Source organism: Scleropages formosus, chromosome 16 (assembly GCF_900964775.1).
Source record: "Scleropages formosus chromosome 16, fSclFor1.1, whole genome shotgun sequence".
In the NCBI taxonomy this organism is placed as follows: Eukaryota; Metazoa; Chordata; class Actinopteri; order Osteoglossiformes; family Osteoglossidae; genus Scleropages; species Scleropages formosus.
In genome coordinates, this window is record NC_041821.1 from 11,504,832 (window position 1) to 11,531,781 (window position 26,950).

The following is a 26,950-nucleotide window of genomic DNA, read 5'->3' on the forward strand; positions in this document are numbered from 1 at the left end:
ACATTGACAGACGGCGAGAACTTATTCTGCTTTGCCTCCAGGAGATGGCCGCTGAGAAGGGGCCTGATTTGATTTCGCTCCAAAGCAGCGAAGGAGAGAAATAAAGCTGACCCCAGCTGTTGCTGCAGTCACATGGTCTCTATGATTGGGCACAGGGGGAGCAGAGAGAGGCTGCTGAAATGGAGCTGGGTGAAATAAAGACGTTCAGGACTCCTGCAAAAGGGATGGCTGATGACCGTTGACACTGATCAGCAATGGCAGCAAAATAAAAAATAAATTAAAAATAAATAAATAACGTGAATGATAATTCTGCACAAGTAGAGCTACCCAGTGTACTATGAACCTTACAGGATAGCAGATGTTTTCTATCTAGACGATGCCTTGAAGAAAATGGAACACACGTCTAGTTAAAATTATGCCTCACTATATATGGATAAACTGCTGTCTAAATTTGTAAGACAGCTGTACAGTTTTGCCACATGCATAAAAACAGAAAACAATTAGAAGCAAAAATGTTAACAAAAAATTAACAAAAAAGTACCTTCAATGGTGGACAAGAGGACACGGGAGTGGTCGTATGCGATCACGTTGGCGTATCTGTTCTTCGGCTTGTTCACCTCCAGGTTTGAATGTTCCCATGTAAACTGCTGCCCAGGATCTATGGACTGTAAAAATGGCAAAGGGTCTGTAGGAGTTTCGTGATTTAAAAATGTAGCACATAGTTAGGACCCCATCAGAAAATGGCTTCTTCAATGTGTTATTAAATGAAAGAAACAGTTGCAATTCAGACTATTTTTACACAACAATACAAAACCTATATGGACACATAATAAAGATTTTACTGATGATAAAGAAGACTTGATGAATTGCTCTGTAGTGAAGAATATACAGAGAAATTGATAAGGGACACATTTCACTGAAGTCCATGCAGTCAAATTTATCCTCTCAAGAGTGGGCTCAATGGTCATGATCAGAAATCATCACATAAACTTCTCCAGCAGAAAATTGTTAAGATTTTCGTGTGTACAAATTTTATGGCTGATAATGATTCAAAGCAAACTCAGATGAAAGACATTTTCTGCGACTGGATTATACTGAAATATACACTTGTTCTTTCTGAAGCTGCTTGACTATTCCAAAATAATGTCAAAAGTATTCTTATTCTCTTTCTGCAAGATATTTTTCATTCATGCAAATTCCTAATGTCTATCCAAACTCCATATTGTCATAAATTTATTTACAGCAACCTATTATTTCCTGTGTTTGCTTATCTCATTAGAACAGCAGGCTTTAGCTATCAGTTTAAGTTAATGATATAAATAAAACGTCACAGACAAAAACCTAAGCAGTTTTACTTATTAGCAACTGTCGATCCATTCGGGTTCACAAAATTGTCAATTTAAATCTGTAAATAAGAGCATGTGTGATGGGATAAATAGTTTTTACCAGTTTTATATATATCAACAGCATAAGAGTTGCAAACTAATTGATACAATAATAATAGTACAACGTTAAGCTTTACTTTAACATAGGCATGTTTCTCGTGGAGCATAAACACATCTATAATCACAAAAAAAAGTCTTCCCTTTTTAAAATAATGTGCATTTATGATTTGCACAATAATGATTTATTTACTGAAGATGGCTGAAACTGCAAGTTTTTCAAGTTATTCAAATAATTGTGAAATAAAGCCCAGCATAATCACTGCTGCCTTTGATCAATTGCATTTGATTGTAATTTGCATGAACGCAAAGAGACAATGAGCCAAAGATCTCTTCTTTGGCTTTTAATTAATAAATGCAAATACTATTCATTGCAAGCAATCAATTTCCCACTACAGTGCTCAACATCTGCAGTTCAAAACGAACATTTGGTTGTGTATTTTGGTCATTAAATTCCTTCTGAATTCGTTTTGACGGACACAAGACGATATTAAAGAAAATGCAATGTTTGCTGATATCTTCGACAGGAAAAGAATTTCATTTAACAAAACCATCACTAAACAAACCACCTACATATATTTGTACAGTACTCTAAAAAATGTCAACTGTTCTCTTGATTTTAGAGCATTTCTATTCTAAAATTACCTTTTGCATGGTTTGTACATATTTTCTCTAGTCATTGCGTGAAAACTGTGAAAAACACTCCAAAACATCTTGAAAATTAAGCTTACCAAGATCCATACCAATCTGGCCTTTTAGAAGTTCGCATGCAGACCCAAACAGAGACAGCATGCAATTTTAAATGTTACAATAAAGTAGCGGATTTGGAATAAGCTTTAATATTCTTTATTTTAGTCTCATTTGGAGGCCCTCTGTCATATGTGTCTGATTACTTCACCACAATTACATACAAGTTCTCATAGGGTGGTTCATTAGTTGCACAGTAAAACAAAGCACGCCCCCAACCCAAAAATGTGTTGCTCATTGACTCAAACCTTTGTTAAACCACATTCTGTTTTAAAGATCTATTTACAAATAGCTTCAGCTTGAGCAATACATGATGCGGTTACCTACAAAGAATGTCAGTCATCTGGGAGACAAACATTCTACTTACACTCAATAGATCACTGAGGATCAGATTTATTTCAGTACTTTTATTCATCACACAACTACTTGAAGTGCAACACTTTGTTCTGCCTTTTGCAATGCATGTATCTATCAGCTTCCTTTCATCGCCCAAGTATCTGAATATTAGACTATGAAGACATATTTACAAATAATGGTGAAATCATTTTGTATTCTTCCTGCAATTCTGCTAATTTACATATCCAGCTAAAATGTTGTTTTCTTGCTCAAAGGCATGTCATTCATAAACCCTTACTGAACTTGAAAAGAGATTATGCTAATTCTCAAAATATATAGTAATTTCTGCTCAGAGAATGTTCACATGAAGTCAGATACCACTCTGGAGTAATCATTCTTTTGAATTTTTCCATGATGATAGGGATTATTCGGTGGATTGTAAAAATTAACTATTGATACACATCTTTTTTAAAAAGGCAAAGGTTTAGGTTAGTAGTTACTGTTTTCTTTTAATTATTTCTTTTTTTTTTCTCCATAACACAGCAGGTCATGAAGTGAAAATGTTTTCATTTGATTTACAGCGAAACGAACAGTGATGTTACAGAATTACAGGGACAGCATTATAAAATGAGAAGTCTTACAGCATTTTTATTCTTATTTTCAAATCTCGGGTGCCAAATGTGTCATTTGCAATCTATGATATGATATTCTGTCAGGTGTCATTGATGTAGTTTAGCTGAAGAAAAAAAAAATCCCCATAAAATAGTTGTAAAATGGGTACAAAAACAGAACACAGAAAATGGGAAAACAATCATTTGCAAAACAAACCCTTCTTTTGTTGGATTTAATCCTATTGAAACATCCTGTGTGACTGATTATTTCTAAAAGCTTTTTTTTTTGTTTTTTTGAATTGGAGAGGTTTCATTTTAGCCACTATCAGCATTAAGGCCATAACAAGAAGTCAGTTATCATTAGTGTACTAAAATATGCAGATGAAGTCATAATCCTCAGCGTTGCTAAACCCTCTCATCAAGAAAGAAAAGAAATTTACAAAATGTAATGCAGTATCTAGACACCAAACACACACACACATCTGGCAGGCTGTAGTATTTCAATGGAAGATGCCAAAACTGCAGGTCATGACATCACTCATAATAAAAAGTGCCCTCATTTCATTACTTTCCAAAAATGGCCTTCCATTTCTCATGAAAACTACCTTGAATTTCAATTTAATGTTCTTAAGACACAATAATAGTACTGTCTTGGCGGATCGCCACAGGGTGATCTCATCTTTTTAAACGTTGGCAGCTTTGCCATAAAGCGAGTGCAAGAGGTTAGCCACAGGCCTGCAATACAATCACTCCAAGAGACGGCTTTGCACAATTGACTCAATGAGCTTAGGTTTTGCAGGCTGCAATATGTTTATTGGAAGCAGATTTAATTCCTATTGTACTCTCTTCTGAGCACCCTGACAAGCTCCAGCAGTGGGTGGAGGACCGGTTTTTTCTTCCGTACTCTGTCACAACACTTAAAAACGAGTATTTGCAAATACTGATAATGGCTTGTGGCTAGAAAGAAACATCAATCCCAATGCTAGTTCAGACTGTGTCACTAAACAACAACAAAAAAAAATATGATACCATCCAATGGGTTAATAGTTAGGTCTAAAATGACAGCACTGATACACTGCTGATTAGACTTTTGTCTTGCTTTTTTTAATCAAGTACAAAATTGAGACTACCCTGTGTAGATATAGTGAGACCACTTCAAATAATCCACACTGAAAGGCAAATGGCCGAGACAGATCCAGCCATTGTCTGTTTTATTGGGGGCTCAAACTGTGAGAACATTTCATTTTACCAGCTTGCAGACTTCTGCTCTTCACTTACGCTGTATAATGGCAACCACTAAATGGAAAAATGTTAGTATCATGATACTGTTTATTTTGCAAGGACAATCATGACAAAGCAATTCTTACCTTTAAGGTCTTACGAAAGCAGTATATAATATTACAAAAATCAGCATTAACATGAGATTATTACTACTGTAGCAAAAATTGTTACTGTGTCGGTGAATTTTTATAGAATTCAGCCAAAGAGCTGGTGTTTTGTAGACTAGGTAAACAGAAAGGGGGAAACACAAAGCAGCTTTACCTCGTATTCTTGAGAAAACTTCAAGTTATCATTAGCTTTCAGTCTTTCTATGTGGTCAGCCAGCTCCATGATGGGGATTGGTGGGTGGCTAGCCATGCCTGCAGTAAGAGAGACAAGAATTTTAAGTGTCAAGAAAGCAGGTGAATGGGCTGCCTAAAAAATAAACAAATAAATAAAGGAGTAAATAAATAAATAAAAACATTTAGAGAGAGAGAGAGAGAGAGAGAGAGAGAGAGAGAGAACCAAAGCAGATCAGTAGCAGCATGAGTACTAATGAAAACGTGAAAAGTCTTGTTAGAGTGGTTGTTTTACATAAAGTGAGAGCATGCACGGAGAATATGAAGACTGAAGCTAATGAGAAATAACCAAGCATATTTCCAAAGCATACATTCCTAGTGTGAAAGAAACTGTTATTCACACCAAGCAGCACCAAAATTAGCATGTCAAAAAAAGGAACAAAGTTAGGCCTGATATTGCCATTGGCTTGAAGTAATGGCATATTACTGGGTCATTCAACATTTATCCCCCCTGCAATGCATGATGTGACTACAATGTACAGTAAGGAGGAAAATGAGATCTTAGCTATCAAGCCTAAATAGAAAGGAGAGAGGAATATAAAACACTGAAAAAACCATAAACAAGACCAACTAACTTGACAAATGCAGGTTACCAGGGTAACCGGAGACACCTGAACCTGCAAAGAAAATGACGGAATAAAAAAGATTGTAGACGTCGTAGCAGCGTGGTGGACTCTTTTTAAACGGGGGAGAAAAGGAAAGTAAGATCACAGGCAGGCATGTCAGACAATACAAAGCGTAGTTCAGAAAACTGTATCGCACACTCATCCCCCTTCCTCGCGCTTATCGGTTAGTAACATAAATATTTACTTGCCGAGACTTCAATGTGTTTGGCAATACTGCAGCAAAATTGGCAAATGCAGCGAAACTTCCCAAACAATGGTTTCCAAAAACAGACAAGGGGGAAAAAGGAACAGACCCCTAAAAATCCCCAGTTCTGGGGCATCACGTCCAAGAAGGGCTGACTCCATTCTCCCAGCCCAAACATTTAGCTCTACAAGTCTGCACAGATATAATGAGTTTCTCCTAATGAATATAACAGCAAAGGGAGCCTTAGGTTCCAGCCTGCTGGTTGCATATAAAACTTTGTTGACATTGACTACATTAACCGCGTTGCAGTCGCTGCAGTAAAGTGGGTTGCCAAGCACTTCGGGCTGTTTGGTCCTGGTGGAGTCAGCAGAGCTGTTTCTGTGGAAAGGGACCGATGTGTGTGGACCTGTGTGTGTTTCTCTGTTTCCTTGTCGGGCAAGGTGAGCAGGGCATCTGGCTGCGGGTGGCAGTGCTGCGGGTGCATGAGGGTCCTTGATCGAGGACTGAAAAATCTCTGGATCCCTCTTTAGGTGTGGCAAGCCATTTTCTGTTTTCATCAGAACCGCTTAAAATATGTACCTACTTTAATTTTTTTCCCCCAAATGAAGCTAAAAGCACAAGTAGCCATTAGCTAATGAAAATGGGACCCTCTTCTCTGGACGATTGGCCGGGGTGCTGCCAGCGCGTATGCACTCCAGATCCATTTCAAGCCAAACTGACATTTGCCTCAGTTGTATGCAAATGTCAAGCACTCCTAAGAGGAAAATGCGTGTGAGGAAGTGCAACGAAGAGCTGAGGTGTGTGGGGGTTGGGGAGATGGTTGGCTTTTGAGAAACCGGAGGTGGCCCTAATGCAACACTGATATGGCGCTCAGGAGGAGAGTGTAACACAAGAGCCATAGATGGTTAGACCTCTCAGAGTGTGTTGGGCTAGGGTGGGGGTGGAGAGCCATTATCACAGATAAGCTGAGCGACTGTTTGGCAGGAGGAGGAGGAGGAGGATTCTGGTAAGTGAAGTGAGAGACTGGGGGGCAGACATGACTGCTGACAGGTCAGGGACAACTCGGCAGCTTTCATACAGACACTTTCTAGACCAGAAACTTCTCACACCAGGGCTGAGTACCAGACCGTTCGGTCCCATGGAACACCTTGCAGGTTTATCTCATACAACTGGATGACTCAAGAAGAATATTGAAATATCAGATGAAAAATGAAGGAAAAAATCCTTGAATATTACATATGGAAAAACAGAGAAAAGTGTTTCAGCTCCAGTTCTTGTAAAGAATATTAATACAAAGACGTTACCATGCGTGTTTGTGTGGAATTAATGTTGGAGCTACATGACACAGCATAACAACAGCCAATGTTTGTGAGTCGTCAGTAATTTCTTTGAGATTATGCGCTCTGATAGAATGTCCAGCACTACCCTCAGACAATGACTTACAGCGACAGAATCTGTCATAGCGCATCCTATCAAATTAATTGTGTCATGGTGACAGTGATAAGTTTCCTGTTGATGGTAGCCTGTACTAGCATGCATCTGCACTTGTCTGAGCTAAAAAGGAGTCCTTGTAAAGCCAAAGTTTTACCTAGCAAAGTGTGTGGCACCAGTGTTCAGATGTGGGTTAAAATCGAGCTTTGTCTGTGTGGAGTTTTCATGCTCTCCACATGGTCACATGGGCTTCTTTCCATGCTCTAAAGACATTTGCTTCAGGTTTAGCATAGCATGGTACTTTAATTTATCTTACACAAAGGTGTCGGTTCAAATAAATTAACATTCTTAGCACTTTCGGTGGCGCAGTGGGTTTGGACAGGTCCTGCTCTCCGATGGGTCTGGGGCTCAAGTCCCGCTTGGGGTGCCTTGCGACGGACTGGCATCCCATCCTGGATGTGTCCTCTCCCCCTCCAGCCCTACGCCCTGTGTTGCCGGGCTAGGCTCTGGCTCGCCACGACTCCTGCTTGGGACAAGCGGATTCAGCCAGTGTGTGTGTGTGTGAGAGTAGTTTCAGGAAGTTCATCATTACCCTGAAAAAGTTTTTCAATGCATTCAAGGAAAGTTTACTTTATTTTTTGATAGCACTTGACAGAAAAAAAATAGTCTTTGAAAACGAAGACCCATTCAGTTACATGCCAGTACATTCAATAGCTACAAGCTATTAGATATAGAGTTGAACTTATTCATTCCACCTAATAGTAAATGCATTCAGTGAGGACATGCAGGTGCACAATGACGTTCATGGAAAAACTCATGAATGCACATGTAATGAACACAATGCGAGGTAAAAAAAAAAAGATTTTTTAAATCCACAATCACTTATACTTTGCCAAAGTTTGACAAAATTGCATGAACACACTGAAACACAGGGCCATTTATTGATAATATCAACTTTTTATGTGATGGTGTTAGTCACTGCTCGTTGGACCTTCTCCTAGTCATCTACAGCCTCTCAACTGTAAGTCAAGGAGGCATCATGAGCAGAGACCATGGCAAGAGTGGTCTTACCAGGTGTTTGGAAGTTGAGGCGTCGCAACTCCACAGGGTCAGTAGGATGATGGGAGGGCAGCTCCTTGCTGTTGGGTAGGCTTCCTTTCCTGCCCTCTGATTCAGCTCTCTTCCTGGAGTCATGGTAAACAAACATGCCTTTGTGTTGGTGAATTGGATGTTAGTTGCAGAGGTGCTAGTACTGTAAAACTAAACAATGAGATGACAATTACAACAAAATAATTTAAGGTCAAACAGGAAAATCACAAAGACATTGACAAATTAGGAAGTGAATGCATGGAAATTGGACACAAGAAAAGACACTTTGAGATCTGTAGCTGATTTGACGCCATCAGCATTTAATTTTATCATGAAATGCTAAGATTTGTTGAAAAGATTGTGTGTGAGTTCATACGGAGAAGAGTGAGAGAACAGCAAATGAAAAATAACTGCATAATAATTTATCAGGGCGACATATTCAACTTTGGCCTTGGAGGGAAAAGTCCAGCAGGTTTTCATGCTCTCCTGACACCACTCTAGTAAAAACTCAGAAAAGAAACAAAAAGGGTTTAATTAAGACAGTACATTGACTCCGGCTGTTCATTGCCCAGCTGGAGCGAAAACCTCCCAGACTTGGCCCTCCATGTGGCATCTGTTCTCTGCATGTCTCAGTGTGTGTGTCAGTTTGGATGTCATATGCACTTTGTTTTGAAAAATCAGATCTGTTATTTTGCTGAGTAGGTCAGCAAACACAGGCCTATATCAAAACCCTGCTGTGATATGGCTTCTTGGTAAAAACAAGTTTGAGCACAAAATGTAAAAAATAGTTTTTTTCTCAAACAAATGATCTCAATATGATCATGGCCAATAGCATGAAATTTAATGTTTATAAAAAGATATACAACTGATCATAAGAGCTTCATTTAAAGCTAAGGGAATGCATTAAAGGCTATCAGACAAGTCTACCCAGAATAGTACAGAATATACTTTGGATTATTGCATACTTAAAGCTTAATACCTCAATGAAGGACAGCACTCAGCAAAACCTATTTAATAAGGCTAAAGGCCTTTTAGAATATGGTACAAATGAAGCCTCTAAGCTAGTAGGATGGAACAACTCAATTTTTGTCATGAGTATGAATTATTACGCAAATTGTTTAAATTCCAAAAATCCAAGGACGACTCATATTGAAATCTTGCATTTTGTATACTTTTACTTTTTTATGCATATGACTAGAATGTGCAACGTGATTTTTGAGGATTTTCCAAGCTACAGTCTCCAGATGGAAACAAATACACAGCAGTTCTCCTCTTTCCTTATGATACTTATTACAGCAGCACAGGGGCACTTAGCACCTCTTAGCAATATCACAGATATCAAACAGCAAAGTGACAATGTGTGACATCAAACTGCGAGCCCACAAGCAAGTAAGGATCTACTGGACTTGAGTGCTGCTGTGAAGTCCATGAACAACCACTCTCATCACCTCCAAGCCCTTGGCACTTAGAGCCCTCAGAGGCAATGACTCAGAACTGGCCTTTGGTATTTCTCTTGGTGGCGACTGACAGTCCGAAATGTATTTCCTCATCCAATTGCATTTATACGACACACAGTCAAACAAAGCAACAGGGACAAATAGCCGCAGGGAGAAAATTCAACAGGAAACCGAATGGGAATCGATCTAGTATGTTAGGATTGAAACAAGGGCAAAGCAAACAAATGCTAATAATAACAGTAAAAACGACATGGACAAAGAATTCAGCTACAGCCTACGGGTGAAGCAGTCACGACATATAGATTACAGATGGCTGGGAATAGGCCACTAGGGGCTGCCCTGGTTTTCTTACCTGTCCGGTTTGCTGATCCGTTTGTGAGCAAAAGGGAAACAAAGAAAGGCGTTACATGGCCAGTCTGTATGAGGGTCACTATGACAACAGGCTACTTGTTTACGCAAGTCACGACACCAGTAACATTAAAGGCTGAAAGCCATTAAAAACCAGATAATTGGAACTAACCACATCATGACGGAAAATACCTAGCACCCCAATGGTGGCAAAAGTGCTTAGGCCACAATAAAACTGATTTGGGGCTGGGGTGGGGAGAGAATTTCACAGTGCAGGTAAATGCTTCTCCCTAGGTAATTCCAGGGTCCACTTTTCGAATATGGACGGACCTTTAAATACATAATCATTTGTGTGCTATGTATAGCAATAGTACATAATCATCTCTATGAGAATTGTACTTAGATTTTTTTTAAATAGCCCAAAGAATGAACATGTCAATATTAGAAAGACTTCAAGGGAAAATCGAAACATGAAAATTGTTTTGAAAAGAGACAGAAAAAACTTGACTCTAGAGCAACGTGTCCGCAGTCCAATGCATCACGCTGCTAACATCAACCCCTGACTATTGCTAACTCCTTTCCCTGCCACCCCTGACGTGTCAGAAGTACTGCTGTCCTCAGGAGGCAGCAGGACACTGCCGCCCACAGGCGCTCTCAAGTGAAGCCTGAAAGAAGCCCCCTGGGCCTTGCGGCCCTACGACGGCAGACATATTGCAATGCCTGCTGGACACAAATGAGCTGCGACAGGCGGCAACCATCGTGTTTCAGTCGCACACGGAGAAAGAGTGAGAGAGAGACAGAGCCGCATGGATTGCGCACCACACCCCTCCCTTTACCTCTTGAACAGGAGGATGGCGATGACAATGCAAATTATGAAGACCACAGCAAGCACAGGCCCCACCACCCAGATTAGTCCCTCTTCCTCATCGATGATTGGCTGTCGATCGATGTCTGCATACACCACGGGGTCGGAGTAGGGGCTTGTGGCATACATTGTCTGCACGGTGACATAAATGGGCAGAAAAACAACAGAACCATCTTCACTGAATCCCCAGCACTGCCATTTTTAACACATGCCTTTTATCCCATATTGTTTTCATTTCAGGAACAATACACAATACGCAATGACCTTATCATCAGAGGATCCTTAAGATGATGATTCTGAGGATACAGATCAAGGCTAATCAACCTATTCCTGAAGGACTGCAAACCAGCATTCTTTTGTTCCATTCAACTGCTGGAACCATCCGAATCAATGAAACATCTTGATTTAATCCACCTTCTTAGTGTTGTAATGAGAGCTTGAAAATCAGCTTGGCAGTGGCCTTCAAGCCCAGGGGCTGAATAGCCCTCATGTATTGATGGAACCAAGGTCTATCAGTAGCCAAATCAGTACATTAGATATTGCACCAGGGAAGTTTTCAATAGAACGTTCTTTGAAGGATTATGCACAAAACACCCATGGGATTCTGTGATATCTACATGAGAAAACTTAGAAAATGGCTGTTGATTTTTCTTAAGGTATTAATGCTTATTGCATTGCTTAGATCATATTTTGCAAGCTTAAATATGAGACCCTTCCTAGAAAGTCTTACCCACTTTTATAGCTATGCCTCAAGCAAGCTTTAATGAGGAACGTCGCAGGAATTGCGTGGTTCTAAAGCTTGTACATTCAAAATCGACATATGTCAGATTGTATCCTAAAGACGTGACTTTATTCTGAATGTGAACAATATAAACGAGGTAGGTCAGTTTATAATACAATATGCAAAAATTAAAGCTCACTGGATTATTGTTTTAAAATAAAAATCCTGACAATGATGACAAAAACTAGCATAACGTTGCTTAAGGAAAATATTTTGAATAAAATTCTGTGTATAGTCAAAGGCTGGAAATAGCTTAAGGACTCTTACATTCTCAGACATCTCCAGCACAGCCAAAACAAAGAATATGTATTCTTGGCCACTTTGGAGCTGCCGATTTTCAAAGTCACCATAGACCTTCTTGTCTCCCAGGGTGAACTCAGTGGGAAGCTCTTTGAAGTAGGCCGCAATGTAAGGTTTGGGCTCCGCCTGCCTCTTGACCCGAAGACCTTTGCTGGTTCTGTTTATTTCTTTGAGCAGCTAAGTGAGAAGAAATCATGAGTCAGAGCTGAAACACACAGTTTACATTATAAGCTGGACAGTGTAATCTTTGTCTTCAGTAAACTACTAACACGGTGTGAATTACTTCTTTGAATCTTACTTGTATTTCTAGCACAATATTCAATAATTTTGTTAAATCTTTAAGATCAGTGAATGAAGAACTGCATGAGTTCTGCTTGACCCTACGGAAACCCCTTTTCTGATTTAATCATAAATCTACAGTACTCAGAAACTTCCATTATAAGGGGAGAAAAAAAATGTTTTGTGAAATATACCATTCATAAATCAAATTTATTATTATTACTATTATTTTTTTGTTTTTTAAAAAGCCAAGTTCAAAGCCAAACAGCCGGACAGCATGATGAAACCATTAGCAATACATTCAGTTGGTAAATAAAAAAACCATTTACTTAATTCATAAAATCATGTAGGGCTATGTTTTCTCATTTTCTATTTTTTCTCTGTAACAAGGGAAGGTATGCAAGAGATTATGAGGTTCATGCTGATAATTATACCCCCTCTGTCTGCACGCAAAGATGGCTGAAATGACTTTTTTGCTTACTGTAATTACGTAAAAAATGAAGACTCATTAGTCATGCAACCTTACATGAATATGAAATCTTGCAATGCTTAACATGCACACAGAGTTATTTATCTTCTTTCATGTCCCTTTAGCCTATGGTATATTTGAAAAATGACGAGTCACACCATACACATTAGAGCGACAAGAAATCGGTCCTTGCTGTACATCTCATTGAGGCTGAGAGTCCAGTCTCATCCATCTCTTCTGTGATATTCATCAAATCTCCAGAGCACGTGTGGGTGATTTGGAACAAAAGCTACTTTAATCTGGATAGATATTCTTCATGAGATTGGTGCATCCAGAGGGTATCAATGAGAAACCGATATTGAACTGTATCTTGTACTCAGTCTCTATATGGCGGGTGTTGCTCTGTTTCACTGTGTTTTGTTTTACATTGACTGTGTCTTTCTTGTTGAGGCTTCTGCAAATGTGGAATGAGAATTTGTACAAAAAAGAAAATAATTATTTCCTTTTTAACTTACAGTATATAAATTAGAAAAAGCTATGTTTCAATCTTGATTTATGAAGTTGTTTTCTACTCCTTGCAACTGGTATTTCAATTAAATGTGTGCCTTAATTGATTAATAGATGAATTGACTGCCCCCACCCTTTTGGGGCATATTGTGTTTGTATAACAGCACAAGAAAATTTTGACATTGTATGCTGATGATGGCATGATGGCAATTTTTTTTTGGTACAAAATACTAAAGGCCATCACTTCCTATGAACTTCCTGTGCCTCTGGAATTTTTAATCATATATTCCTCTCTGTGCACATGAGCAATTTGGATGTTCTACAATCAGAGGTGCACATTTCTTTCAGAAACATATTCATGAGAAATAAACTATTTACTCAAAATACTTTAATGCAGTTAACAGCAGAGATTTTAAGATGTAGCAAAAGGGATTTTAGTAGAATAAACTAATTATATTCCATTTATTTATTTTACAAATCACACTAAAACAACACTTCAAGCTGCCCCACATTTACAGTTAAAAATACAAATTAAGCGGCAGTTTTGCACTCCACATACCGCAACAGGCTAATAAAAGCTAAGTTAAATTAAAGGAAAGCAAGAACAAACACATTCCCATACAATGAACTGTTATAAAAAGTGAGTCAGACTGAGAGGACATGGGTTACTTTTCCAGGCATAACATGGGAAATTCCCTACATTTTCCAAGTCATGTGGGAACCTAGATATAGTTTAAACTTAACAACTTCACATTTGGGGAATAAATAAATAAATAAAAGTTCTGATTTCATTTATTAGACAGAAGAGCCTCCAGCTAGAGCAGAGCAGCATATCAAATTTAAAGCAAAGAAAAATGTCATCTGGTCTTTTGGCCTGACATAAATCTCAAGGGAGTGGATTCCCAAGTCCAGTGCCACAGTAGCCTCACTGAAGGCAGACAAAATCTCAGAGCATCCCTGGAGGCACCCTAAGCCCCTCTTCTTGTAAGTCACTAATACACAGTTTTGGCAGAAACATATGGTATTTTGATGTTTTAGTGTATTCTGCATTCATATTATAAATACTTATATTTTTATGGCTGGCTGTCACCAGGCACCCGTTTCAATTGGTTGTGGACCACAATTAGGTGTGAAACTTTTCGACTTACCCTGTACCATGTAGACCCTTAAAGTTCAATACTTTTCCACTCTTCTCTCAGTGGGGAAAATGCTGTATCATCTGTCGCGGAGTGATTGATTTTCACATTGTGTCCTGAGGACAACGGTTGGCCATGGCAGCTCTGTTGTGACTGTAAGTGATACTAACAGTAGCAGGTCGTTGTATTTGTCAACTCCCGCCGGTACTGCTGATGTCCACTAAATTGAGAGCAATACCCCTTTTCAGAACTCAGGAACAGCAGAGCATCACAAACACAACATGTATGGTTCTTTCCCCTGGGCACCCGTGCAGAACGCAGCCACGCATTACGCTAATATGGAATCAAGTGGGGCGATTCCCCAAGGTGCACGTCGCCCCGACGCAAATGTGCATTATCAGAAGTTGACAGTGCATGACTGTCTGCCCCCTCCGGCTCTCTTTGTGTCAGTGCATTCTACAACACAGGGAACAAGGTGCCACAGTGCATATTAATGCCGATTAGGAACATGAGCAGAATGCCAGATTGTGTGCATAGATAAAGAAGTACACAGGAGGCGGTTGTTATTTTAACGAAGAAACAAATAAAAAAAGGAAAAAAGGTAAATCAACAAGGACAGCGCAAGACAGAGCGAATGAGGTCCACAGCTCACTCGGTCTGGAAAGCGGTTCTCTGACGGGCTTTGGTTCAGCCGCACAGGGACATACGCCTGATTACCTCCTCAATCATACTTCCTGCTCTCAGTGTTTTTGCTGCTCTGCCCACTGACCTTGGGGAGACGTTGAAAGGAGAGAGCAAATATTGACAAATATATAAATTCTGAAGGGTAGCACCCTGATGATCTGTCATGTTGAGATGTGAGCTACAGAAGTAGTCTGAACAGCTCACATAGAATTCTGGGCCTATATTTGCATAACATTGATTTTTTTTTTTTTTTTTTTTTTTTTTACAGATTGTAATGAACACATAAAGAAATAATGTGCTAATGAAAAATTCAAACTTACTTTTACAAACTTCTATTATGCAAGTTTTATCCATTTTCATTGTGAGATATTTACTAAGAAGCTAATCAATGATAAACAAAAAATAACACTTTGAATGTGTTTTGCTTCATACCCTATTTCACTTATTTATATACATACAATAATACACAGGGAAAGATGTTCAACCCCTCGTGCCAAAATCAAGGGGGGCTAGACACAAACCAACCACGCCGCAATATTCCATCCCTCCCAAAACCCCACCAAACGATTCTCTTCACAAGAATCAGCCCACATCATGGGCAAACACCATCCTCCTTGCCGGGAGCCACCGCGTGCACTTCGTTGGGGTTGTCAAGTGGGCACCTTCCTTCGTTGATGTTTCATTGAATTGAGCCCACGACACCTCCAGAAGGCTCAACGGCGAGATCTGGCGTCCCAGACCCACCCCCCTCCATGCCCACAGTGCCATCCCAGCGACTCCATCCACAAAAAAAAAAAAAAAAAAAAAACCCACCCCAACCACCAACAACCAACCAATACACCACATCAGCATATGGAGGTGACAACAAAACTCAAACCATTGATGTTCACCTAGGCGAGTACTCCCCACTCAAGTGTGCTTCCCCCAAACACCCTGGTGCCTTCTCATCCACAACCACTGACTGGATCTTTCTGCTACCTCTGACAAACCTTTAATAGCTGCTCTTAACGACTGACCCCTAAAACCAAACTCCAACAGTAGCGACGTGGTTGATTTTGCAACAAACCCTCTAGTACCGATCTCCACTGGTCTAATAACGCACTGCCAGCCTCGCTCCCTCACCTCACCAGCCAACTCAGTGTACTTCAATTTCTTCCTCTCAAAGGCATCTTCCAATGAGTCTTCGAAGGGTATTGTTAATTCAATGAAGTACACTATCCGTGCATCCTCAGAGTACAGCACAATATCGGGTCTCAACGCCGTGATCGCAATGCACTTCGGCATCTGCAGCTGTTTTCCCACGTCCGCTACCAACTTCCAGTCACGCACCTCCCCCCATTTAAAACTCGCATCACCACGACCATGCGCATGACTTATAACACTCTCCCCCTCCCGCACAAAAGAAATAAGCTTATTTCTTCCATACTGCGGGAGTGAATTAACTTCAACCCGCTTGTTCTCCAACAAGCATGCCAAGGATCTTAACACTTCATTATGCCTCCAAGTATATCTTCCCTGAGATAAACTAACCTTACATGCAGATAGAACGTGCCTCAAAGAGGCTACACCACCACACAAGCTGCAAGTCGGCTCTGTACCTACCCAGTGATTATAATATAATATAACTGGTCTAGTTTCTTCTAAACTAATTCTGAATATCACGCTAAAGAAACACACACACACACACACACACAAACACACACACACTGTCTGAAACCGCTTGTTCCAAGCGGGGTCACGCCGAGCTGGAGTCTAACCTGGCAACACAGGGCACGAGGCTGGAGGGGGATGGGACGCCAGTCTGTCACAATGCACCCCCAGTGGGACTTGGACCCCAGACCCACCAGAGAGCAGGCACAGACCAAACCCGCTGCGCCACCGTGGCACCCTCATGCTAAAGACTTAACTTTGAAATCCTAGTAAATGTTTTTAAAAAGTTTTTTTTTTTTTAAATAACTTCTTAATATATATTTTTTAGAATAACTGCTTATCTCCAGTATGATCAAGCTGTACTGAGGCAGGTTTAAGAGGGAACTAAAGATCATCTTGAATAAATGTTACTTTAGAAAAATTATTATAAAGAACTGAATTTCATTAATTGTAAAAAGACTACGCTTCCAAAGTTACAAGGTAAAAAGACTACGCTTCCAAAGTTACAAGGTAAAAAGACTACGCTTCCAAAGTTACAAGAGGAGTTTCATTTAAAACCCCTGCATGCAAACTCCAAACAGACTGAAGACCTTCCTCCTGTCATAATCTCAGCAATAATGGCCCTTTTTCGATTACCCACGCTACATCAACTTGCTTGATGAGTATGAAGTCATTTACATTATTCTCACTGATTTCATCTCTCTTCACTATTCTTTTTTTTTTTTGCATCAAAGGTTGAAATAACAGATAATCACTGAGTATCATGTGCATGTGTGTTTTGCTTGTGAGCATTTCTTAAGTGTACACAACAGGATAGCTAAGAAAGAGCTGGAAAAGCAAAGGTAGAAAGCCATACATTGACAATAATTAATGAAGGGAAACTGTCTTGCAATATTGTGTTATAATAAGTATTGTCAACTACTGTAGTAATTTTTGGAATTTCTTTGTATTTTGATATAAAATGGTGGCAATTTCGTGGCTCAGGAACACATAAAATCTTTTCACCATTGAAATAAACAGTAATTACATATTGCAGTTATGAAAATTCACCTTATAAATGGTTTTTCAGGAGAAAATTTATATTCTTAGGTGGAGGAAGACTATAATCTTATGTGCCACATTTATGGAAGAACGTGAAACATTTAGCTCTGGGAACAGAGAGGATCTGAATACCTACTTCAGAAATGGATATATAGATAAGTGCAACATGCAAGCTTTCACTTATGCTGACATTGCTTGATGGTATGTTTATAGAACTGAGAGAAAGGAGAACGTGCTGAAGCTAAGATGGTGTTTCAAATGCAATCATTTCCTCAAACCAACTGCTCACTCACCTCCTCCAGGTTCATTTCATCAGGACTTTCCCAAAGCTTGAGAAACTTTCCGCTGCGCTGCTTTTTCAAGGGGACCACGACAATGTAGTACCCTCTGTAAAGGCACAAGACAGGGTCACTCTGACTAAACACTGGTGCTTTTGGAAGTAGGGTCCACAGTTACACTTTCATTGTCTACATATATGCAAGGGAAACTTCCTCAGCATTAACATTTCTTGAGCCTACATTGCATAAATCGTTTCCAGGCCAGCTGGCACAGTTTATTTGGATGGTTCATCAAAGAGCCAAGCATGGATGAGAGAGAGAAAAAATGGTGACCATAAAATTAGCAGGAAATATAGTGTTTGGATTTAGTCAGAAATATAGTGTTTGGATTTAATTGAAGCATGATCATTCAATTTAAACCGACTGTCACAACTCAGTGAGGCCTTATGGGCTAATTGGACATCTTGATGTGAGCTGAAATTTAAAATTATTTTATTCAAGCTGCACAAGGACAGCAATTCTGCCAGAGTTTCACTCCCTGGCTGCATGCTGTATATTGCCATCAGGAAGCCAATATGGCAGGGTAATGAGGAATTAATTGGTTCAAGTCCTAGCAGGAGTTGCGGTGTGTTCATCCATCACTGTTTACACCCAGCATTTGCTGTTGACCTGTGCAGCCTTTAATAACCTACATGTCACAGACCTGTAGAATTCCATTAGCGCAGCTTTAACATGTTTGCTATGTTTCATTCTTGCGTCAACAAACACGATAGAAAACTGTACAATAAAGATGTATAGAACTCTAGATCAGAAGGTTATAGGTTCTAGCAGATATGTATCTGAGGAAGGCGCACAAACTAAACTGTTTCACTCCACGGTTACAATGGTGAATTTTGTAAAACACTGAATTTCAATGGTGTGATGCAACAGGAAGACAGGGAGCAAATTAGCCTATAACTGTGACTAAAATGAGTGAAGACAAATAGGGACAATAAACCTTTGCTATTCAACACACTGAGTTGCGGAGAAAGACCCTGGCCCTTACTTGACTTTCTGTGTGGTCTCCACTGCTGGCAGTTCCACAGTCACCATGCCATCAGAGTTGGTCTTGCCAATGATGGAGGGCTTTGTACGCAATACATCGGGTGCTGTCACAGCAGACACTCGGTGCTGCAGACCCCCGGCACTGTTCCCTCGGTTAGTGAGCAGGAAGGAGTACTGTGTTTTAGGCTGCAGGTTGGTGATCAGCTTCTGGGTCAGCTTCCCATCCACCTCCACACTCTGTCCATTGTAGAGGATCTGTAGTATGGACAGGTATCAATGGCTAATAGCTAAAAAGAAGATATGGCCACTAGAATCACTAGACTCTGCTAAATATTTAGCTAAATTTAAACAGACCATGCTGGGTGGCTTCCTGCACACATAAACTGATCATTGAAAAGCACTTACAGTGAACGGCTGTGCTGCATTGTAGTTTTCACTAGTCTCCCAAGTCAGCAGCACGGATGTCTCTGTTGCAGCTTTCACACGAAAATTCTTTGCGAACACTGCTAAAAACAAAAACCATGGACTTAGCAAGATGGCCGACACCTCCAGCTACCTGCCTTGTGTTTATTTTGGTGGCGACAAAGAGACCCACACCTTACCTGCCTTACCATGTAACACCTCAAACTGGACCAAACACTCTGATTTGTACTCATTGAAATACTTCCCTCTTACCTTTTCCGCTGGAAGTCTTTGCTCACAATTACTCAACTGACCAAACACAGGGAAGACCACTAACAGTACTATACCTTGTGATTCCTTGCTGAGTGCAACTGTAGCTATCAACCCAGTGCTGCATTAGAACAATGGTGATACCCACTATATTTTTTTTCTGCTGCAGACAAATGGGGAAAGATCCTACCTTGATTCAAGGGTAGCGTCCTAAACTGGACACTGGGACTATGCGGCCCGGGGCCTTTGCTGGTAAATGCACACATTTTAATATCGTATGTGGTGTCGGAGTTTAGGCCATCAAGTGTCACAGCGGACTCAGGGACAGTGATGAAAATCTCAGAGGGGTTCCGTGGGCTGTTGATGTCCTTGTACTGCAGGGCATACTTGATGATGCGACCATTCTGCTCGGCGAGTACAACTGGCTTCCAAGCAATCCTTAAGGTGTTAGATGTGGTTTTCTCTGCCATAATATCCTGTGGGTATCCACTGGGCTTGTCCTCAGGAGTGGCAATCTCCCTGATCGTCTCCTCCCCGAAGCCCACTTTGTTTCTGGCTGACAACCGGAAGACATAGGCGGCACCCTTGTGGATTTCCTTGGTGGTATAATGGTTTTCTCTCTCAGGGAATTCAACCACGGTAAGGGGATCCACATCTCTGCGGCCAAACCTGAGGCGGTACCCTTGCAAAGGACCAAATGTGTTGGATGGGGGATGCCACTGGAGCAACGCGGTGCCCATATTGGTGGCACTAACCATGAGTCTGGGCTTCTCAGGTACTGAAACAAAGGTAGGAATGAAGAACTGTTGAAAGGAAATTGTGCTGCAGTCATGTACTCCATCTTTATGGAAAACATCTCAGTTCAGATGACACCAAATATTGTCAAGCCCTCTTTATTTCTTTAATCTCACATATTGTTCCAAATAGAAATGACAATTACATTCCTCTACTTTTTCTGCAATTATGTTAGTATAACTAACATTAACACAATGACAGATTTTCACAAAATCCTCCTTTAATTCTGAATGGTTCTCTTTCATTACCCCACCCCAGTTTTACAACCCAGTTTAAATAACTTGACCCCTGCCAAGATTCCAATGTCAAACCAGCAGCTGACTGGAATTACAATTGTGCTCATAATTGAACAGCCAATTAGCAATGTTCATATCTAATAGCTAAAGGGGAAGAAGCTCACTTTCTCTTCTAGTTCATGCAATTTCACCATTTCCCAGAGCTGCAGAATACATTTCACACAGAAAGTATGTGGCAAAAGGGTGGTAATTAGCCTGCATGTGGGTTAAGAGGAAATAGCTTTGGGCAAATGACAGCAAGTACCTGCGCCTGTCGTGGAGACCAGTCTGGGCTTGCTGCGAGCTCCATCCCCCTTCGTTGTGTAAGCGCCTACTGCCACAGAGTACATCGTTTCAGGTTGGAGGTCAGAAATTATCATCTCCTGTGGGATGTAATGAAAGCCCTTAGTTATAATAACAATACCAGCCCCAGCTCCTCCTACAGAACAAAACAAAGAAACGAATAGCTTTCTATATCTGACATTTTTTTAATAAGTAAAATAAAAGTACATGCTTACAACAGGACAACATCTGAAAAGTCAGAAACATTCATGAAGCATGGCCTTTCTTAACATTGGACAGAAGTGTATTATTGTGGATCCATTAAAACTGTCATTTAATGCACTATGTTATGGTTTTCACAAACTACAGGAAAGGGACTGATCCAAGATCTGAAACTCAAACCGTACACTTCAGTACCAGCAAAGCAGAAAAGTCCAACCGCTTTAATCTGCTGCAGCATAGCCCAGCGCAGAAATTACATATTTCAAGCTGAATTGTGTGTGGCCATCAAAAATCTACACTACGATCTTCAGATGTGACAGTCAGTCTAGTCCAGGAGTTACACTGCAAACCTTTCTCCACACCCTGGTACACTGTGGATGGTCTTATGCAAATGTCCTTAGTCATATTGTGATTTAAAAGTCATGCTGCTTATTCCTTGCTCAAAAGGTCTGTTAGTCAAGCCAATTAAACAAAGCACTGGAGGACTTAAAGGCTTTGCTAGATGCTGTGCAGGTGCCGGCTAATGCGCATATAGTGCTAGAAATAGGAAACAGTGACTCAGTCTCCGTAAAGTATAGCTGTCAGGGGTGGAAAAAAGAGCAAAAGAGATGATCTGGGAATACTGAAATAATAAAAAATATGAATAACAATTTTACTCACATGGTCTGTTGAGTCATCAAATTCCCACTTATTTTAAGATTGAAAACGGTGGAAAGAAGGAATAAAAATGGAATTGAGTGTAAGAATATGACTGAGAAAGAAATATGCAAATACACATAATGAAACAAAGGATTGTGTATTCCCTTTTTGCCCTGGAAACAATCATTATTCAAATAGCAGTGCTTTACCTATTTATAATGCCATTTAATTGCAGTATTCAGGCATCGTATAAAAACAACAGAGGTTCATTCACTTGCCGAACCTTTATCAAGATTTATCCAAATTCAAAACACTGACAAAATGCTCTAGGTCTCTTCGGTATGTTTCGCACACAGTGACTGTAATCTCCATTAATGTTAAATATGCAGTACCAAACTGAAAAAAAAATCTGACAAAGCTACAGATTTAATTAAAACAAGTTTACATATGGCAAATCAGTGAAGTTAATTCCAATACGTGTATGTGGTGTCTGGACGGTTTATGGAACAAACTATGAACAATGTAAATAAGTAAACTGCAAAAAAGCTCATTAAGCAGAGAAATTAACATTAAAAGATGCCCTTTAAGCTGTGTAACACGCTATTTGTAAGAATAAGTCTGCTGAGTAATAATAATAATAATAATAATAATAATAATAATAATAATAATGTCACTGACTTTCCATACTTTTCCACCTGTAAACCTCCCTGTACAAGTTTCATAAGCCACTGACACAGCCATGAATTGCACAAGGTCAGCTTCAGACAAATAGACAGGAAGAGGCGGGCAATTACCTGTGCATCATCGATCAGGATGTCCTTGATGACGGGCTGTCCTTTGGGCTCCCCATTTACCATCCTGACGTAATGTACCTGGTACCCTCGAATCTGCCCATGTTGCTTGCTGGGATCTGGCGAACGCCAGATCACTTTAACAGCTGTAGAGTTGACAGGCTCCACCTCGACTTTACGAGGGGGACCACTCGGAACTGGAGGAACACCATAGGATAAACACAAAACGGTCATGTTTACAGAGACCCACCCTCCCATTCTGGCCACCTCCGAAAGAGTCAAATGTGGGGAAAAAATAAAAATAAAAAGGAAGCTATCACAAGTATTGAATGACATCAATATTTCAACAATGGCAAGGGATAAAAAGAGAGATAAAAACAACAACCCCCCCAAAAAGGTCTGACATCTGACCTGACATTTTTTAAGACAGCAAAAATGGCATTGGTGGATAAAAAATATGGAACAAAAATGTAACTGGCAAAAACAGAAAAAGACAGTAAAAAGCCAAAGCAGATGCTTTGGTGATCAAAGCATCTTGAAAGAATTTGGCTATGAATTGTTTTAAAAAACAAAGCCTTAAAAAGCTGGTCCACTGTTCGTTCCATTGTCACTTTTAGCCAAATAGTAAAAAAAGAAAAAAAAAAAAAAAAAGTCCAATACTGTGACAGCATATTTTTTCATAAATCACACAAAACACAATTGGATTTTGAAAAAGATGGCAGCAAAAATATATATTTTTTGGTAAAGAATTGTAAGTTACTGGGGGTGAGGGTGGGAGGGTGCTCAAAAAATATCACTTTTTAAAAATTGAGGAAAAAAGAAAGTTCAGCAAGCTCAACTTGTTATGAGCTCAAATTGATAAAGATATTAAGGAAGAGGTCTGAATTGGAGGTTGGGGTAAAAGAGTGAAGCCAGGACCAAAGTGTGAAAAACAGGAAAAGTTAGAATCCAGGAAACAGGTAAAAGTTTGGAGCCGAGTTACCAGAGACTTTAGCTTAGGTGGATTACACGACTAGATACTGAGTGGGTCATCAGGTTGTGGGAAACGTACCATCCTCATCAGTGCGGGTGAGCAGCGGTAAGCTTTCAGGGCCTGGTCCAACATCCGTGTGGGCGCTCACTGTCACGCGGTACTCTGTCCATTTGTTCAGGTTCTCCAGCAGGTACTGGGAGCTTTCAGGTGGGATGCAAGCGATTTGACGAGGGGCCGTGTCCTCTCCCTCAGTGGCCGCGTACTGGATGGAGTACTTTGTTATGATCCCGTTCTGTAAGTCGACTGGCGGCGGACGCCAACTTACCAGAATGCTCGTGGAACTGGGACTAGAGCATTTAACATCCTGAGGAGGTGCTGAGGGTTCTGATCGGGTATTTTGTCACGTGGGCAAGGTTTTTGGTTTATTGGATTTGGTTTTACATCATGTTTAATATTTATTTAGTATTTGTTTGGTTTCAAGATCGAGGACAAATTGACGTAACAGAGGGTGTTGTGATGATGGAAGCAAACAGAAAAGAAAACAAAAGGGAAAACACAAAATGAAAACACAAGGACATTAATTGTGACAGCAAACAAATGAAACTATAACTAATTTTTTCAAAATTAAGATGATGGAAAAAAAAAAGATGAACACCATGGCATGTCAACACTTGACTGAGGTAATGACACATGAACAACAAAAAACGTTTATGAATGTGTTCCAGGGGAAATAATGCTCTGTGTAGAACTGCAGTAACATAAACCTTACCTTTGTTGGATAAAACATTACATCCCTCTCTCCTAAAAGCCCTCACTTCTTTCTACAGCAAATCATTTATTAGGGACACATGGCAGCTCTGTAAAAAGCCTCCCCACCACGCTGACATGCAAATCACTTTTATAAAGTACAACTTACTAACTGTAGGGGAACTTCCATTTACCCACGGGCACCAGGTCAGGCTTTACTAGTGCTCTGGACTGACTTTTACCTACCTGTTTTCACACTACTTTAAGACCTCAGGCTTACACAAAAGTATATGTAACAACAAGCTCAATAAGACAAATGAAATACCTGTAGTTTTCATTGAGTGCTCCTTAAGTGGTACATTTCAATATGTATTTTTTTGTCTCAGCTACTGTATACTTTTGCTGTAAATCAGAGGTCTTTTAACACCAAACCTGTGTTTAAGCTTTCTGTTTATACATCCATTAATTATTTAGTCACATTTAGAATGGGCTTTTTTTTTTTTTTTCTAGACAGAGTAATCTGCTTATTTATTGTAATTTAATTTGCCGTATGCTGCCTAATTATCACTGAAAGCTTAATCACAGGAAACTGTCAGAAAATAAGACATATACAGTATACATACTTATATACTGTATATAAAAACAGATTTTTCTGCAGTACAGAACAGGGTAAAGGATTCCATATGAACTAATTTTAAAATCTTGCCAGGTGACTCACATAAAGAGGGTTCCCACAATTTCTGGTGCAAAATTCAGTTGGAAAAGAAATGACAGCAACAGAAGGTGAGAGAAGGAAGACCACCTACGTGTCTGTGGCGTTTCCGTGGACACCTCATTGGTGTAAGCGCCAATGCCGTGCTTACTACGTGCCGCAAGCAGGAACTTGTATGTGGTGAAGGGTTTCAGGTCCTTCAGAAGGTATGCGTTTGTGGGTTCAAAGCTCACTCGTTTCTGTTAAAAAGAACAATAACTCACATACTAAGTTTCATCATGCAGTGAAAACCTGAACATCAGTTTTTACATTTTCCTAGGTATTCACAGAGATAAAAATCATAAAGTTCACAGCTATTGACGATACATGCTATAAAACATTAATAAACTAATTAGCATAACATTGTTATTAAAAGGAATATAATTTCATCACCCCGCTTTACAAGAAACCATCTTGTACTTATACATACTTCTTCCTTCTCATCGCCTTTTCTGTAGACAAGTTCGTATCCGATGATTTGATTGTCTTGGCCGTTTTGCGGTGGGGGTACCCATGAGAGCAGTATACTTGTTTCTGACTTTGCTTCACCTTTGAAGTTGGTAGGCTGCGATGGAACTACGGAACACAAAGAACTGTTTAGTCAACCTTACTGACATTAAAATTTGGTTCATTTTTTTATCTTTAAATATTTCATGAAAATCCCCACTCGTGGCTATTGCTCTTACGATTTATTAGACTACAGATTCTAGCTAGGCAACAAAAGGTGTTGTACTCCAAAAGGTGTTGTACGTATCAAATTTGTTTTATATTTCACAGATGTCAGAACTTGCATATTTTTCAAGACAAAAAGTGTAAAATACCTATGAGAGCCAGAAAGAATGGCTGAGGAGTTTTTAATGTGATATGTTAAGAATTCTAAGAATCAAAAAGTGGCTTTTCCTTCATTATTTGAAATGCAAACACTCTCATGCACACATAACACACATACACAGGAATAGCTTACCGCCTGTTTTAGCTATGATCTGCAGGTCCGGAGACAGAGGCCCATCTCCCACAGAAGTGAAGGCCAGAACCCTGATGTAGTAGGTCTTGTTTGGGGTTAGCCCCACGATGGTGAGAAAGTTGGCTCCACGTACCATCTGCTTCTCCCAGTGGTTGACATGCAGGCTAGGCTCAGTGGTGTAGTAGACCCGGTAACCCATGATCTGACCATTGGCCTCCTCAGGTTCGTCCCAGTGGATGATTGCTGTGGTACTGCTGAGCATGCGACCGCGGACCTGTCGAGGTGCTGAGCTGGGGGCCTGCTCTGCTGTGCGTGCCTCAATGGCCTCACTAGCCGGACCACGGCCAATGTTATTGACTGCTACCACACGGAACTCATAGTCTGAGTAGGGACTTAGGCCCCCCACGCTGTACCGGGTAGTGGCAACGCCATCGATTTCTTTGTATGTATCATCCGAATACTTGGACTTGTGCTGGATGATGTAATAGGAGACCGGCTCTGGGTTTCCAGAGTCCCAGGTCAACGTTATGCTTGTGGCTGTCCTTTCTGTAACCACAGGCGTCCCGGGAGCCTTGGGCAATGCTGGAAAGATGAGAGCATGCCATTCAAGCTGAGTGCGCAAAACCGTGTATCCTTGATGTTGCTTTGTGTCGTGTCTGTGTAAGCGTGTGTGTGTTTTATTTATGTATTTATTTTTTTTCAAGGCTTTATGATAATTAAGTTATTAGCATTCATATGTTCTGTGTAGACTTTGGCATGCTGTTCTGTTGAAGGACACTGGACTTGCTTGCATTGATTCAACCAACTTTCATACTTTTGCCAGCTATTTTAAGGAAATGATTAAGAAAATATATAGAGCAACACAGATAAAGTGACCAATATACTCCAAAAGGCATACATGGTCCTGTATTTACA

The 26,950-nt window shown here is 40.1% G+C and overlaps 1 protein-coding gene across 22 annotated transcripts in view; it reads right to left on the bottom strand.

Moving 5' to 3' along the window:
- The window catches only part of ptprdb (protein tyrosine phosphatase receptor type Db), a 281,632-nt gene that overhangs the window by 18,302 nt on the left and 236,380 nt on the right, over nt 1–26,950 (bottom strand). For 12 of the 22 annotated variants that reach the window (XM_029259211.1, XM_018737900.2, XM_018737896.2 and 9 more), the window contains 18 exons: nt 26,036–26,617; nt 25,502–25,647; nt 25,127–25,271; nt 23,652–23,957; nt 22,604–22,797; nt 21,831–21,857; nt 20,932–21,049; nt 19,787–20,374; nt 19,330–19,430; nt 18,926–19,179; nt 17,896–17,989; nt 11,804–12,013; nt 10,727–10,887; nt 9,895–9,906; nt 8,068–8,180; nt 5,331–5,372; nt 4,679–4,776; nt 542–665 (listed from right to left, as the gene is read on the bottom strand). In XM_029259211.1, coding sequence (XP_029115044.1) covers nt 542–665; nt 4,679–4,776; nt 5,331–5,372; nt 8,068–8,180; nt 9,895–9,906; nt 10,727–10,887; nt 11,804–12,013; nt 17,896–17,989; nt 18,926–19,179; nt 19,330–19,430; nt 19,787–20,374; nt 20,932–21,049; nt 21,831–21,857; nt 22,604–22,797; nt 23,652–23,957; nt 25,127–25,271; nt 25,502–25,647; nt 26,036–26,617 — 3,315 coding nt within the window. The remainder of the gene's footprint in view (nt 1–541; nt 666–4,678; nt 4,777–5,330; nt 5,373–8,067; nt 8,181–9,894; nt 9,907–10,726; nt 10,888–11,803; nt 12,014–17,895; nt 17,990–18,925; nt 19,180–19,329; nt 19,431–19,786; nt 20,375–20,931; nt 21,050–21,830; nt 21,858–22,603; nt 22,798–23,651; nt 23,958–25,126; nt 25,272–25,501; nt 25,648–26,035; nt 26,618–26,950) is intronic. The other 10 variants (XM_029259225.1, XM_029259214.1, XM_018737901.2 and 7 more) reach the window with 6 other exon arrangements.